Source organism: Prunus dulcis, chromosome 7 (genome assembly GCF_902201215.1).
Source record: "Prunus dulcis chromosome 7, ALMONDv2, whole genome shotgun sequence".
NCBI lineage: Eukaryota > Viridiplantae > Streptophyta > Magnoliopsida > Rosales > Rosaceae > Prunus > Prunus dulcis.
In genome coordinates, this window is record NC_047656.1 from 19,600,314 (window position 1) to 19,615,031 (window position 14,718).

Below are 14,718 nucleotides of genomic sequence, written 5' to 3' on the forward strand. Positions count from 1 at the left end.
TTGGTATTGCTGTAATGTGAAAATAATTGCTGTCAGATTTGCTGTAAGAGAAAACAATTAGCGTTTGGTAAACTTTTTATTAAAAGTGTTGCTAATACTAATTCTCGCATAATCAAAAAAATGATTACTGCAGAATCATTAAACCCATAGCTTCTTCGAAATTGATTTTTGCATAATCGGAAAAAAAAAACATCTCATTAACTGCTTTCCCTTATAACTTTCTCTCACAGTAATTTTTAACAATAAGTTATTTTCTCATAATTTATCAAAGAGGGCTAACCTTCCAACTTTTTTTTAAAATTATTTATCATCCCAAATAAACAATGTCAAACTAACGCTAAACTTACACACACTAAACGAACATACATATGGAAGAAAATAGAACATACATAAATTGCTGCGTATGTGGCACAAAAATTTGTCATTATGTAATGATAACGTGTCAGCACCTTACTTGTCGATATGGTCCCCCAATATTTCAATCAATCGAATACCAACACGTCTTTTCGTGGATAAATTTGATGCGCACTTATTATTAACACTTTCCCAGAAAGGAAAGGTTATGTTTTTTTCGCTTTACTGTTGTCTACTGGATACTTGTTCATGTGCAGTCCCCTATATCAGGCCAGGCCCATATTGTAATTTCCGGCCCACCCAAGGATTATTGGGCTCGCTTACATGTTCAACTTTACCGGCGTGTACTTTTTGTGTAGCCAATCAATGAATTCCACGCCAGAGGCGTGGACAATTCTAAAATAACGGTCGTAGGCATAGGTGAGTGACTAAAAATACTGATTTTCCCACGAAAGTGGAAACTGGAAACGACGCCAAGAGTAGAAAGAAAGAAAGCAGTGGAGGAGGCAGCAAAAGAAAGCCCCCTTGTGTCTTTGTTGCCGGGCACACAAATACTGAGCATTGTGCTTTGCTTGTGTTTTACTGAAAATGACTGCCTTCTTTCAGAGACTGGCTAAGACTGCCCCAATCGCCTTCAACAACTCATTTGGAGGCCAATCCAAGTCCAGCTTTCGCATTCCCTTTGGAGCTCTCGCAGCTGTCTCTGGTGGAATCTCCTATCTCTGCTACTATTCCTCGCCAGATTTGGTACATTTTCGTGCTCATTTTATCTGGGTTGTAGTCGGATTGATGATTTATCGCTCATTTTCGTGTTCAGTGTTTCTTTTTCTTTTCATTAGCGTGCTATTGAGGTCATTCTTGTGGCGTGCCTAATTGGGTTTCTTGAATATTGGATTTGGATTGGTGATTTTGAATATTTTAAGAAATGGGTTTTGTTTGTGGTGATATTTTGTTTATGCATTTCAAAATTTTGATATTGGATTATGGTTCATTATAAAGCACAGGGCTCAGTTTGTGATTGTCTGCGTGCTTATCGAAAACTAATTTGGATTTGTTTGTTCAGGTCTTGCTTCTTGGCTGATTAGCTATGTATTTGGTTTGCATCTGCATACCAGTAGTTTAGGATGTTTGTTTGGAGTAATGGCATCATATTCAGTTTTGTTTTTGGTTTTGCTCAACCTGCATGTGATAAACTTACATGTTCTAATTCACCTAACATCTTTGCAATTGAGTTTCCTAAAGATGAAAGGTTTTTCATTTTTTTCCTTGCTTATTTAGTTAGGGTTCAATTTATTTTAGATGGTCTGCCCATACTGTCAAGTTATTTATCATTAAGGGTTTAGGGTTCAGGGTCTTCTTCTGTATTGAGAACTAGGACTCTTTTCTTTCACAGGTTTATCTAGATGAGATCAAAGAACAGGCAGGCCCAAAAGTTGGTGAGTCTCTCTCTCTCTCTCTCTCTCTCTCTCTCTCTCTCACAAATGTACACAGAAGTTGAGCATTATGATGAGAAAGTTGGTTGGACTTTCTACAAGACTATATGGTTGGCTCGAAGGCTTCTGTTTATCATGAATTAGGTTTTGTTTTAAAGTATTGGAAACTTGTTATATCAAGCTAAATTTCTGGAGATGCCATATATCCATTTTTTCACCTTTACATCATGCTCAATAGATGCTTTCAATGTGTTTTCAGCGCTTAATCCCAACAAGTGGATTGAATTTAAGTTGCAAGATACTGCAAGGGTTAGCCACAACACTCAATTGTTCAGGTATATCCTCTGGACTCTCTCCAGATTCCTTAAATATATTAAACTATCATCTGAAAGAAATTAATTTAGATCAGAAGAATCACAGCCAAGAACAAATTTTTGTAGCTTCAAATAAATCTGCAATAATATGAAGATGTCCTTTTTATTTATTTATGTTTCCTATAGGTTTTTAGACATGAAAACTGATTTCTTTTAGTTTTCTGTAAAAATTGGCAGATTTACATTTGATCCCACTGCCAAGTTGGGTTTAGATGTTGCTTCATGTCTCATTACGAGGTATACTTTGCTGTTTATGATTAGTCTGTTTTGTATTGAAATCCCTCATCATGGGAAGTCTGTCACTATATTAAATTTTTCGATGTGGTCTTGCAACTGTAGGGCTCCAATAGAACAAGATGCAGAAGGGAAACCAAAATATGTCATACGCCCGTAAGTTTTTCTGTCCCAACGTCAATATGCTTTATTTTATTTTTTTCATCATTCTTGTGGCTTGATTAACTTTGAAGTCCTCGAATTCTATACACTTTTCCATCTGTCTGAGTTATTAATTTTGCTTTTCAATGTTTTGGTTGGTCGTATTTTACATTTGCATGACTTGCAGTATTTGTTTGGTGTACCTATATTCTCAGGTATACTCCTATTTCAGATCCAGATTCGAAGGGATACTTTGACTTGTTAATTAAGGTATGCTGTCAATAATGGTCACTAATTCTCCTGCTTTGGTTAAGATTTTTGAGGATTCACTGGTTCTTATGGATGTAATTCACACTTTCATCTCTTGAAACTGTATGCAGGTGTATCCAGAAGGAAAAATGAGCCAGCATTTTGCAAGCTTAAAACCAGGCGATGTAGTTGAAGTGAAGGGGTAGCTTATTCAGAATCATAAGTATTACTAGAGGATATGCTCTAAATCATCTTATAATCCGGCGTATCTGTTCCTTGCAGGCCCATTGAAAAGTTCAGATATACTCCCAACATGAAGAAACGCATAGGCATGGTAAGAAAAAGTTATATAGAATTCAATATATATGTTTATATATAAGAATTTGCTCCAGCTTTAACGTATCTCTCTTACTTTGGTTGCCAACTTGCCATGCATTTGCACCAGTTGTAACGTTCGCATCTGTAGGGGAGTGGTAGGATTATTAATGTGAGCTTGAAATTGAAAGGCTGGGGCACACAAATGGTTTTCAGTTCTTGCAATGTCTGTTTAATCAAAATTATACTCTCGTGACTACTTATAAAAAGTGAGATCATCCAATGCATAATAAATCTATGTGGTCACCCTGTCTTAAGTCTGATTTCATTCTTTATTCCAGATTGCAGGTGGCAGTGGTATTACTCCAATGCTTCAGGTTATTGAGGCTATAATGAAAAATCCCGATGACACGACTCAGGTGAGCAATGAGCCTATATAATTAGTCTTCAGTCACAACCACAAATTTATTTATTTGAAATCTGGAAATTCTCATGTCAATATATGTGTACATTACATAATATTATTAAGCATTATGTATCATAAGATCATATGTAAATAAGCAGTCTACTATGCTCTCCTTAACATAATGTTCAATTGTGTAAAATTAACCCTTGATGATGGCCTAGGTGTCACTGCTTTATGCTAATGTCTCCCCAGATGACATATTGCTTAAACAGAAACTTGACATACTTGCAGCTAGCCACCCAAATTTAAAGGTACGATCTGTCTCATTGTAAAATATTATCCCTGCATATCTCCAAATTGGGATATTTATCTCACAAAATATGGCTTTATATTGTGAAAAATAAATTTCAGGTATATTACACAGTAGATAATCCAACAAAGAGTTGGAAAGGGGGAAAAGGTTACATATCGAAGGACATGGCCGTTAAAGGCTTACCTGGTCCTGCTGAAGATACTCTCATCCTTGTAAGTGTTGTTCTGACGAGTACTCGTCGCTATAATATATACACTTTCAGAAATCAAGATCATTTTCTAGTTCAATTTTCAAACTAACTCATCAACCAACGTTCATTTGCTTGTACAGGTATGTGGCCCCCCTGGATTGATGAAACATATATCTGGTGACAAGGCTAAAGACTGGTCACAAGGAGAGGTAAGAAAGAGCATATCCTGCTTTGTACTTTCTGTCAAACCAATTACCATTTCACTTTTCTTTCTGTTTTTAAACTCGTAAAAAATAATATTTGCTTTGTTGCAGCTCACTGGCATACTAAAAGAACTTGGATACACAGAAGAAATGGTTTACAAATTTTGATCGATGAAGACCCTTTAGCTTTTCAAGCTATCACTAGGCTTTACTTCAAATTTGGTGTAATAAATTGTTTTCTTAGGAAGCATACGCAACTTGAACTCAAAATCTACGATAATAAATTTGGGAAGAATGCTGAATAGGTGATATTTGGTTATGAATTTGTGATATTGCCTACATGAGTTAGCTGTTAGCCCTTCATTTTGAACAAGTTTTATATCAATTAAGGCAACCCTACCGTTTGATGGGCGTTATCTACCACTTATCTTATGGATAGAGCAGGGCAACTTGGTCGTGCTTAATCAGAACCAACGCGGATCCAATCCTAAAATTGAACAGATTGTAGTAGGTTGAGTAGAACTCTTTTTTTGTTTTTTAACAAAGCAATATTCTAAATTATTCTAGTGTATGGAGAGGGAATGGACACCGACCTAATTCACATATGCTAATGTCAGACCTTTTTGTATAGCGCAAGCATAGTCTAAATTACAAGGGAACAAAGGTTTTTCACACACACACCACCACAGTGTCATAGGAGTTCGAACTTCAGACCAATAGTCTGCAAGTCAATGCCCTATTACACGAGTAACACTTACATGAAACAGGAATATTACTATTTTGCTATTCGCAGCCAATTACGGTATGCCACGCGTGATAACTTTTTCACGTAATAAACTGTAATTGGCTAGAAATAACAAAATAATGTTATCTCCGTTTCATACAAATTTTTCGGTTATTCCACAGGATCATGGAAGCTAGTGTGTCAGACTTGATTGGCAATCCATAATCAAATTGAGTTAGTGTTAAGTTAGTTTTGTGTAAATAAAGTGCAAGAATGTTAGACTTAAATTATTTTTTTCCTTTTTTTTTTACTTCATATGACGAAAGTGGGGCCATGAAAATAAAAAATGAAATATAGAGCGAGGAACGGAACCGCGTATATAAACCCCAAACGAGGTGTCGCAGCGCCAAAGGACCCAAAACGTCACAATAAAACCCAAACAGCAGCGAAAGCACAACCCTCTATCTCTCTCACTCTTCTCTCCGTCCCGATCTCTCCGCCATCGAAGCCAATATCAGAACAGTCATGGACATTTCTTAAGACCTCTCCGATAATTCTTTTCAAGCTTTTAAGCATTTTCTTTTATTTTTAGTTTTCAAAATGGACGAAGATTTGCTGAAGCGAAACACCGATTGCGTCTATTTCCTGGCTTCTCCCCTCACATGCAAGAAGGTTCGTGAAGAAAAGAACGACCCCTTTCGTTTTTCCTACTAGATTTTACTTTTATTTTTGTGTAGATTTTGTTCAATGCTGCGAGCTGTGGTTCTTTCTTTGTTTCCATTATTACAATTACGTCGTACTGCCTTACATTTGAAGGATATTTGGGTTCTAGGGTTTGTGAAAGCCTAGGAAGATCTAGGTTTCTTTCTTGAACGGTTATTACAAATATTTTTATCAAATTCGAGTGTTTATCTTTTGTTCTGTTAAAGAAAATGCCAATTTGTTTCTAATGGGTTCTGTTTGCAGTGAATATATTTCAATTTAAGTACATTGTAATCTTTCATCTGTTTGGGTAGTGACATTGGTGGTGGTGTTCTTTTTCAGGGAGTTGATTGTGAGTTCCGGCACAGCAAGATTGCGAGGCTCAACCCAAAGGATTGCTGGTACTGGTTGTCTGGGAATTGTCTTAATCCAACCTGTGCTTTTAGGCATCCTGTAAGCTCTTGTTCTCATTTTTCTAACTGCGTCAATGTCCCTTAGTTATGACTTCTCTTTTTTCTGTTTTGTGGATTTGGGGATTCGTTTGTATTTGGTGGTTACATAAATTATGATATGTTTAAGATAATCACAGTTTCACGATAAAACACATGTTTTCATTCATATATGTTCTTAATAAATGATAAATGGATTCCAATGTATAATGTACTGTTAAAAAGCTGTTTCCTTCCTTGTCCCATGCCATTTCTTGGGTTGACAAGTGAGGCTTAAACATTTAAATCAGTGCTAGTACTTGACACTTGATGCGTACTTAAAATTTGGTGCATTGTCATTTTATGGCATTGAGGCTTTCCATACATTTTTCTTTTCTTTTCAGAGTAATGTATTGAGTATTTATCAATTCATGGTTGTTTTAGGGACTCTTTATCATCCCTGGGTCATTTGATAAATGCCAATTGAAACTGTTTTCTGTTTTCGTAGCCACTGGATGGGCATGGTGGAGCACCGTCATCAGAGTCTGCCCCATCTTCTGTATCTGCAAACAAGACAATTGTTCCTTGTTACTTTTACTTCAATGGGTTCTGCAATAAAGGTGATAGATGCTCTTTCTTGCATGACATTGAAGGCGGTGCATCAACTGAGAAATCTCCAAAGACAGCCTCTGCATTTAATGACATATTTGCACTCTCTTCAGAAAATAAGGCATCTGCTGGAAATGACATGATGCCAGGTCCAAGAATGGCACATCTCAACCCTTCTGAAACTGCCTCAAAGGAAACAGTTGATACAAGATTCCAGCCCAAAGAGGATCTTAATTATTTCGAGCAGTCAGCACAGAGAGATGTTCCACAGCAAAGTGTCTCTCCTCAGATTTCTGTGTCTGGGGATGAAGAGGCCACTGAAATTAGGTCTGACTCACTACCGGCAGACGGCTCTGTTCATAGCAAATCTCATTCATCCACAGATCAGAGTTCTGATGAGCAAGCTGATGACCTTGTGCAAGAGGAATGGTGGGAGTCCTCCCCAGGCTTTGATGTTCTTGTTGATGGTAAATCAGAGAATTTGGGTTGTGAGGATGATCCGGAGTGTTTTCTGACACTTGACGGGGAGCGCAGGGAGCTCAATAGCCACTTCTTGGGCTATGAATTTGAAAATCCCGATGACTATGTTCCTGTGTGCCCTCCTGATGCTGAACTTCTATATGAGAGAGATGTATATGACTCCTATGATTTTCTGGATAACAAGCATATGCTTGGTAATGATGGGAAATTTCCTGGCTATGCAAAGGAGACAATGTCGGATGCCATATACTCCCGCAAGAGGAAACTGATGCCAATGGAATTGGCTGTCTATGACGAGGATTTTTTGGATGTTCGAGACTGCCTGAGAAGGCGAAGGATGACTGATTGTCATTCAATTACTGGTTTATCAAGAAGGCATGAAGCACTTAGGTTGTTTGGTAGAAGCAGGGATATGCCTCAAACGCATGGTATGGGTTGGCGGGTGCATGGAAGATTGGCATCAGAAGTGAGAAATAGCACTTATGGATCACTCAGGGAGAATGGAGCTTCCTCTAGTGCTGGAATTCAACGCGTTTCACTTAAGCATTCACAGCAATATAGGCCTAGGAAACATCACAAGGAGAGAAAGCTGGCTAAGCAGAAGCTTCCTTCATCTGGAGTCTCAAAGAAACGAGTACCAAGGGAGAAGAGATCTGCACAGAAGTCAACTACCTTTACAGGACCCAAGACCCTTGCCCAGATTAAAGAAGAGAAGAAGAAAGCAGAAGAAAATAGAGATCACGTTGGGATAATGAGGCATGTGAGAAGAACTAGAGTGGACTTCCAGGGTCCCAAACCTTTAAATGAAATTCTAAAAGAGAAAGGAAAGATAGCTGACAAGAGGGAAGGAAATGCCGGCAGCAACTGAAGAGAAATTCTGATACGAAACATGCTTTTACTCAATGAAGAGTGATTTTCGGGTGGTGATGATAAGATTTTGCTAGATAGAATTGTAGAAATAGTTGTTGTTTTGTGTTACTAGATGAAGCTCGTGTCGTGTTGGCATGGTGTAGAAGCTTCCTGGCATTTAGGAAATACCCCTTTTTGGAATCAACTTTTCGCTATCAGATATCGTAGTTACTGATTTGGAGGCTATTGCCAGAACCCTGCTGATGCACTATCTTCAAAGACTTGGCATCTTTGTATTGGGCTTGTTTTGATTTTTGTACAAATAGAGCCACATATCACATCTTGCCGCTATGGTTTTTGCTCATATTTGCTCCTTTCTGTCGTTTGTTTCTTTTATATTCATTTCAGTATTATCATATTCCAGGTGGTGTGTATGATTGGGGTTGTTTATGTCAATGCATTCATCCTTTATAAGGCGATGTTGTTGACTTTGTAAAACATACCTTCCCTTGTATCGCTTGTCGTTTAGATTAATTTAGAATAGTTTAGATTATGACTCGATTAAAATTGTAGGCTATATTCCCTGAGTCGTTTTTACTTGTACACACTTGTACTATAATGTTTATTGATGAATGAGAACAACAGTGATCAAGTTTTATTATTCAAATCAAACTAGCCGGTAGGCAGAATGAGTCAAGACACATTCCTTGTTTTGGCTGGCTGGCTAGCTGAGTCAGTCAAACACATTGCTTTAGAGGCTAGAACAACAAGATTGACCAGAGGGCTAAGGGAAGGGCAATGTTCAAAGGCAATCAAACTTCAAAGGGCCCGTTTGATGCGTGGTTGGGTTAAACCTGACCCGATAACCTATCTAATGGTCCACGCGGCTCTACAGAGTGGTGACTCAGACTGACTGACTGGTCATCCAAATTTTTTTTTAAAAAGTTTTCATTCGTACCAAAAACAATAAATAAAATAACGCCGACAAAACAACCAAAGAAAAGATGACACGAAAGTTTTCCGTGTCCATCTCCAAGAAATGTCCAAAAATTCACAAAGTGAATTAATTTTTGCATCAATGTCCCAATTTTCAAAGCAAAGTTAGAAAGGAACAGATGTCCAACAACCAAGGGGGAGAATTCTAGCCATTCTTGCCACTCTTGACAAACTTGAGTTAGTTTAGTAACGTTTTTTTGTCTTTTATTTAAAGAGACATGGAAAATAAAGACTTTTATTCAGGTATGCTGCATTGAATCCCCTACATTTGAAATTATTTTTTGTTTTTTCGTATTAGTTTTATCTATTTATTAATTCTTCTTTTATTTGTAAAATTAAAATAAAACAACAAAAACACTACCCAAACCTAACCCAACTGCTCTTAAAACTGTTGAGAATCAAATAAAAGTCAAACAGAAAGAAGAATAAAAGCAAAACTGGCGAGGTAATTAATTAATTAATTGTTTGGCATGTATGTTTTAATCAAAAATTGCAAGGGGGAAAAAAGCAGACTGAAATACGACATTTCAGGTTTCACACACACATTTGTCATTTTCTCTCCTCTCTCTCTCTCTCCCTCCTCTCTATCCCAGAAAAGTCCAAAGCCATATAAAAAACCTACCATTATAGCCGAGTTCAATTTCAACTTTCGCATCCCATCCTCCATCCTCCATTCCACAGAAGCCTCTAGACTCTAGAGAGAGAACCGAGCACATCACGAACCAACCAAGACCGCAGATCAGAGATTCTGATATTCAGAGATTCAGATATCATCACATCACATGGCTGAGGGGCTGCAAAGGTCTGAAAGCACGTTCAGGAGACAGGGGTCTTCGGGTTTGATTTGGGACGACAAGTTTCTACAGAGGGCGTTGAACCAAGTGGAGGCCGAAAAGCAGCAGGAAGCAGCTCAGCAGGCTCAGGCTGCAGAATCTGGTGCTGCGGCCCCCACCATGGAGCGCAGCCGATCCAACGGCGGACGGGGGTATCGGACGGTCAAGGTTTCACCACAAGCCACGGACCCACCCTCCCCTAAAGTCTCAGGCTGTGGCCTCTGCGGCGCCTTCGGCAAACCAAAGCCCTCGTCAGCGCGTCGACCCAGATCGAATAAGCGAAGGTCATAGAAATTGAATCTGTACTTAATTTCTAGCTGTTTTGTTCTGATTTGTTTTGTTTAATTCAACAGTGCATGCCCGTTTTTTCTAAATTTTTATTTTTCGATGTTATTAAAGGATTGTGGGAAGAAGGGGGGTTTTAGGGTGATTGTAATGTAATGTTGTTAAAAGTGTATAATTAATACTTGATGTGTCTGGTGAGCTACAATAATATCCATTAAAATTCTTATTTATGCTTCATCCTTCTTCTTTCTAATTCTTTTCAGAATTAGTTTTTGTTGATGGGGAAATCTTCACTTCACTTATGGAGTGTTGTTCCTAGCTTTCCCAAAATCTAGAACATGTGTATTATCAAGTTAATTACTAGTTAAGCTTAATGCTGTTGTTATTGTGATTTTCATTTTTTATATATAAAAGTGATAGTCTAAATCAATCTAGTCGACGGGAGGGGAATTCGAACTTAGGTGGAGGATGGGAAATGCTACACATATTGTGTTGTTCATTATGAATCTGAATGAGTGATTGTCTTTTGGATATTGGGTGAGGTTCTCAGTCTGAATATTAATTCATTTTGTGTTGATGAAAACAAAATCAATTTAAATTATGAAGCAAGTGATTTACACAATTCGAATTCATGTTGATAATTGGACAAGTTGTCCATGGCGGTTTTCAAAGAAAGTAGGAAGCGAAGGAAGTGCAAATTTGATGTATTCAACAAAGTTGGGCTTTTTTCTTAAAAGGATTTTGACTTGTTTTCCATGTGAGATAAGAGATTATAGGGGGGGCCTTTTTAGAATATGCCCCTTTAAAGGATTTACAGACAGCACATTGCATGATAATGCATACACGCGTTACCAGCATCTTTTATTTTTTCTCATTTTACCTTTATAATATGATGTCTGAAATTTGCAGTGTGTGATTGGTGTGTTTGGTAAATAGCAACTTTGTTTTTATTTGTACTGATTTTCTAATAATTATTTGCCTTTAAAAAATTACATTAAATATTTTATTGCCGGCCGGCCACCATGCCCATGTATTCTAATATTATTATTGCCTTTAAAAAAAAAACATTAAAACAAAAATGCTTCAAAAAATGAAGACCAAAAGTCAAATCTAGTACTTGTGATGATGGATTAGAGCTAAATTTGAGCAAGTTTAGGCCAACGGAATGTGGGAATATTTAAGATAGGAGTAGTTTTGAAGAAATTTTACAATTTGCTCAGTTGGTCCCAGACATAATAATTAATTAAAGAAAGGTGTGACAAGTTGACAGCTAATAAACATCAGCTAATTCGTCTTCTGATTCAATTTTCTAGGCTTGCTTTCATTTTAAAGTCAATCAATAGGGTGAGTTGAGGGCAGTAGGGCTTCTTAGTCCACTGGGCTTGCTGGATTATAAGGACACGTAAGGAATAAGGATAAGGTGCACCGAATCAAATTATAAAGCTGCTTTATTTATTTCGATTTTGACAATACTATTTTCTGGCACATATGGGAGTAATTTTTATATGCTCCGGATGTTACAATAAAATGTATTAAAAAATTCAAAAGTAATAATACCAAAATATTGTGTATCACAAGTTATATGACACTATTCAGCTTGCACAATTTGTTACGAGAAAAAGATATTGGTGTCATATTTAGTAGGTGTAAGAAAACATATTTTTCAATTTTCATCATTGTGTTTGATTCTATTTGGAGTCAGAATCAAAGGAAATGATGGGTCATTTGAAAGACTTTCAATGACTTCAGAGTTGGTTCATATATGAATATGTGAAATTTCTGTTTGCATATACATATACAATGTCCAAAATCAGCAAAATTCCTTCTACTTAAAGCTTGGTTATGAACTTTTAAAATAAAATAAAAACTTGGTTATGAATACTTAGGAATAATAAAACTAATAAGGCCACCACCATATTATTATTATATGCTTGGACAAATAGAAGCAGCCAAATTAGCAAATTAGCAAAAATTAGCAATCAGCAGCAGCAGCCGCAACAGAACCTCACCGCCCCATCATATTCTGCTTTGGACAAATTCAAGAATCCAACGAAAACACAGCAGCAGCCGCCCACAAGGGACCACGAAAGGAAAGCGTCATACCAATCTGGCAAGCCATACTTGACTCCTATCTCCACCTTTTCTATTCGTTTTTCTCCATAACTGCTCATCATTGCTTGCTCCATCTCTCCTAATTACTCCACTTCTTCTTTTTTATGTTTCCCCTTTAATTAATTAAACTTTAATTCTTCTTTCGGCCTATAGGTTTACTGATAAATTCTTTCATTCTGTATGACAGTCACATTGTCGCGTGGTGTTATCAATTCATTCATGTTATAACATGCGTATCTATTTAATAATACTATATCATATGTCCACAACATAATATATTTTAAAGATCAGCACTGCTACACGATATGAAGGTCACATTTAAGTATTTTCCCCATAGCTTCATATGCAAGACATGAAATGAATATCTCTAATTAGAGTCAAAAGTATCTCCAATGATATGTGCATCAAGGGTCATAATTAGCTTTGCGGATGTGTTTAGGTGAGCTAGGGTCATGATTAGCTGTTAGTTCCAGCGTCAGTGCCACTGGTGGTGATCGAGCCAGCATTTTTATAAACAAAATATTACCATGAATCCAGTAACATATATAATGCATTGGTCTTCGCAGACCAAATAAGTCCAAATATATTATATATATATATATATATTTCAGAATAATAATTGATATATTATGCACACTCTAAAATCCTCAGTGATACGATACAGTAATTAAATAAAGGGATTATCTGAGCTCACAAAACAGAAAAGAATAAATACAGAAAATTCAATCCTGGGCTTTCTGGATTTTAGTTCTAAACAACAAAATGCAGAGTTTCTCCATTGAAAAATAGAGGAAAAAACCTGTTGAATGGGTAACGAACGACCCAAAACCCGAGCCCACGATGCAATGCCATGCCGGCCCATACATTTTATCAAACTCCTGCGCAAGGAAACAGAGAGCCCCATGATTAGTTAATTAATCACCGCTATTTCTGTTTAATGGTTATTTTTGACTATTCTAATGGACTACGGGAGGGAGGGAGTTCGAACTCGATGCAATGTGATCAAAACACGTGGGGTGTTGGAAGCTGGAACAGGAGGAGTCCAGTCCCAATTAGCAGACAAGTGGACAACTGGTTCAGAAAGATGTACATGATGATGCTGCCAATCCAGATCCATTGATACAAAGAAGAATAATCAAGATCCACAACTCTCATCAATGAGAATTGCTTGTTGTAGGTCAAGTGGCCCCACTGAGAGAGAGACACACAGAGAGAAAGAGAGAGAGATGGGTGCTGTATTCTCAGAATTGAAGCACCAACCAAGAAATATACATTACATATCTGGTCAAGTCAGTGACTCATTGACTCTGTGTTCCCATGTGGCCTGTGGGGTTGTTTATATTTTTCATCAAATCTATGAATATGATCACACATGAACCCACTCATCCAAAACAAGTCATGAAATTCCAAAAAGAAACACCAAAGAAAACAATTGTATGCATCCCAGACATTTCTCTTGGGCTCTTGCCCCTCCCTCTTAATTATCATCACAAGTTACAACACAACCCATAAATCTTTTTATTTTTATTTTCTGTTTTAATTAAAGGAATTTAAGAACAAGATGAAATTAGATGTAGGAGAATTGAATTGGTAACAAAACCACACATACATACCTTTTTTAAGTTATAAGCCATGTGTTTGGAGCTAAACTTCTCCAAGCTGTCATAAGTTCGCCTTGCACTGCGAAAGGCATGGACTTGCATGAAGCCAGGCATGTCAGAGACCAAGACTTTGACCTGAAGAAACTCAGCCACTGATACCAAATTTGTTTCCACATGAGACACTGACTTCCTTGCTGCTGCCTCCACCACCACCACTTCTCCTCCTCCTCTTCCTCTTCTTCCTTGCTGCTGACTCTGCTCATCTTGAACATCAAACTCTGAACGTGGTTTTGGTTTTCTGATGGATAAATTAAACCAGTTACGTAAAACTGGTGTTTTACTTTTATCCACCGCCATGGCAGCACTGGGAGGAGGCTTTGACTCAGGCTTTAAGTGACGTCCGCTGCTGGGGTTGTATATGTATGTACTGGACATACCTGCTTTTTTCTTCTTCTGCTTCTCCATTTCAACCCTCAGACTCAGATGACTCTTTGCATTTGTTATTGTGGTACCCTAAAAATATATAATGCGAGATGGATGGAGGGGTCTGTTTGGAATCACCAGGACAATCAAAAAGTATTAATTAAATGGTTGATTAGGATGGTAACATTATTTATAGCAGCAAACCCATGTGTCACTGCCTGTGATTGTGGATATTTAAACTGTTGATGAAATTGCTAATTTGGTCACATCAAGTTCTTGTGCAACAGATTTCAATTAGTAATGATAATATGTCGTTTCTCGCTCATATCATTTCGGATTTATGCTGAATACTAATTGATCCTAGTCATTTAGGACATGATCTAAAAAATTCAGATTGTCATCTTTAAATAAGACGATGGTCTAATTACATTGTAGGTATCTATTTGTATCGATTGGGTAATTAA

At 37.3% G+C, this 14,718-nt stretch overlaps 4 protein-coding genes across 4 annotated transcripts; 3 read left to right on the plus strand and 1 right to left on the minus strand.

Annotated features, from left to right (window-relative positions):
• Window positions 1-746: 746 nt before the first annotated feature.
• Window positions 747-4,632, plus strand: LOC117633597 (NADH-cytochrome b5 reductase-like protein). The gene is made up of 13 exons (XM_034367255.1): window positions 747-1,101; window positions 1,748-1,790; window positions 2,047-2,122; window positions 2,339-2,398; window positions 2,501-2,551; window positions 2,752-2,806; window positions 2,917-2,987; window positions 3,068-3,119; window positions 3,442-3,519; window positions 3,728-3,817; window positions 3,918-4,031; window positions 4,150-4,218; window positions 4,324-4,632. Exons 1-13 carry the CDS (start codon window positions 943-945, stop codon window positions 4,378-4,380), a joined length of 975 nt encoding a protein of 324 aa, XP_034223146.1. The 5' UTR covers window positions 747-942; the 3' UTR covers window positions 4,381-4,632.
• A 698-nt stretch (window positions 4,633-5,330) lies between these two features.
• LOC117633586 (zinc finger CCCH domain-containing protein 34-like) lies at window positions 5,331-8,368 on the plus strand. The gene is made up of 3 exons (XM_034367243.1): window positions 5,331-5,608; window positions 5,981-6,091; window positions 6,575-8,368. Exons 1-3 carry the CDS (start codon window positions 5,537-5,539, stop codon window positions 8,021-8,023), a joined length of 1,632 nt encoding a protein of 543 aa, XP_034223134.1. The 5' UTR covers window positions 5,331-5,536; the 3' UTR covers window positions 8,024-8,368.
• Window positions 8,369-9,520: 1,152 nt separating this feature from the next.
• Window positions 9,521-10,355, plus strand: LOC117633606 (uncharacterized protein At1g15400). Its single transcript, XM_034367264.1, has one exon. It carries the CDS (start codon window positions 9,783-9,785, stop codon window positions 10,122-10,124), a length of 342 nt encoding a protein of 113 aa, XP_034223155.1. The 5' UTR covers window positions 9,521-9,782; the 3' UTR covers window positions 10,125-10,355.
• A 2,558-nt stretch (window positions 10,356-12,913) lies between these two features.
• Window positions 12,914-14,276, minus strand: LOC117633601. The gene is made up of 2 exons (XM_034367261.1): window positions 13,844-14,276; window positions 12,914-13,108 (listed from the first exon to the last, which is right to left on the minus strand). The coding sequence occupies exons 1-2, from the start codon at window positions 14,264-14,266 to the stop codon at window positions 12,953-12,955; spliced, it is 579 nt and encodes a 192-aa protein (XP_034223152.1). The 5' UTR covers window positions 14,267-14,276; the 3' UTR covers window positions 12,914-12,952.
• Between the last annotated feature and the right edge of the window lie 442 nt (window positions 14,277-14,718).

Excerpts from the sequence above, each read along its gene's own strand:
- LOC117633606 (XM_034367264.1), top strand. The coding sequence starts at position 9,783 with ATGGCTGAGGGGCTGCAAAGGTCTGAAAGCACGTTCAGGAGACAGGGG.
- LOC117633586 (XM_034367243.1), top strand. The coding sequence starts at position 5,537 with ATGGACGAAGATTTGCTGAAGCGAAACACCGATTGCGTCTATTTCCTG. Across the intron at positions 5,609-5,980 it reads CTCCCCTCACATGCAAGAAG|GGAGTTGATTGTGAGTTCCG; the intron begins GTTCGTGAAGAA and ends GTTCTTTTTCAG. Across the intron at positions 6,092-6,574 it reads CCTGTGCTTTTAGGCATCCT|CCACTGGATGGGCATGGTGG; the intron begins GTAAGCTCTTGT and ends CTGTTTTCGTAG.
- LOC117633601 (XM_034367261.1), bottom strand. The coding sequence starts at position 14,266 with ATGTCCAGTACATACATATACAACCCCAGCAGCGGACGTCACTTAAAG. Across the intron at positions 13,109-13,843 it reads TGGCTTATAACTTAAAAAAG|GAGTTTGATAAAATGTATGG; the intron begins GTATGTATGTGT and ends TTCCTTGCGCAG.
- LOC117633597 (XM_034367255.1), top strand. The coding sequence starts at position 943 with ATGACTGCCTTCTTTCAGAGACTGGCTAAGACTGCCCCAATCGCCTTC. Across the intron at positions 2,399-2,500 it reads GCTTCATGTCTCATTACGAG|GGCTCCAATAGAACAAGATG; the intron begins GTATACTTTGCT and ends TTGCAACTGTAG. Across the intron at positions 3,818-3,917 it reads CTAGCCACCCAAATTTAAAG|GTATATTACACAGTAGATAA; the intron begins GTACGATCTGTC and ends AATAAATTTCAG.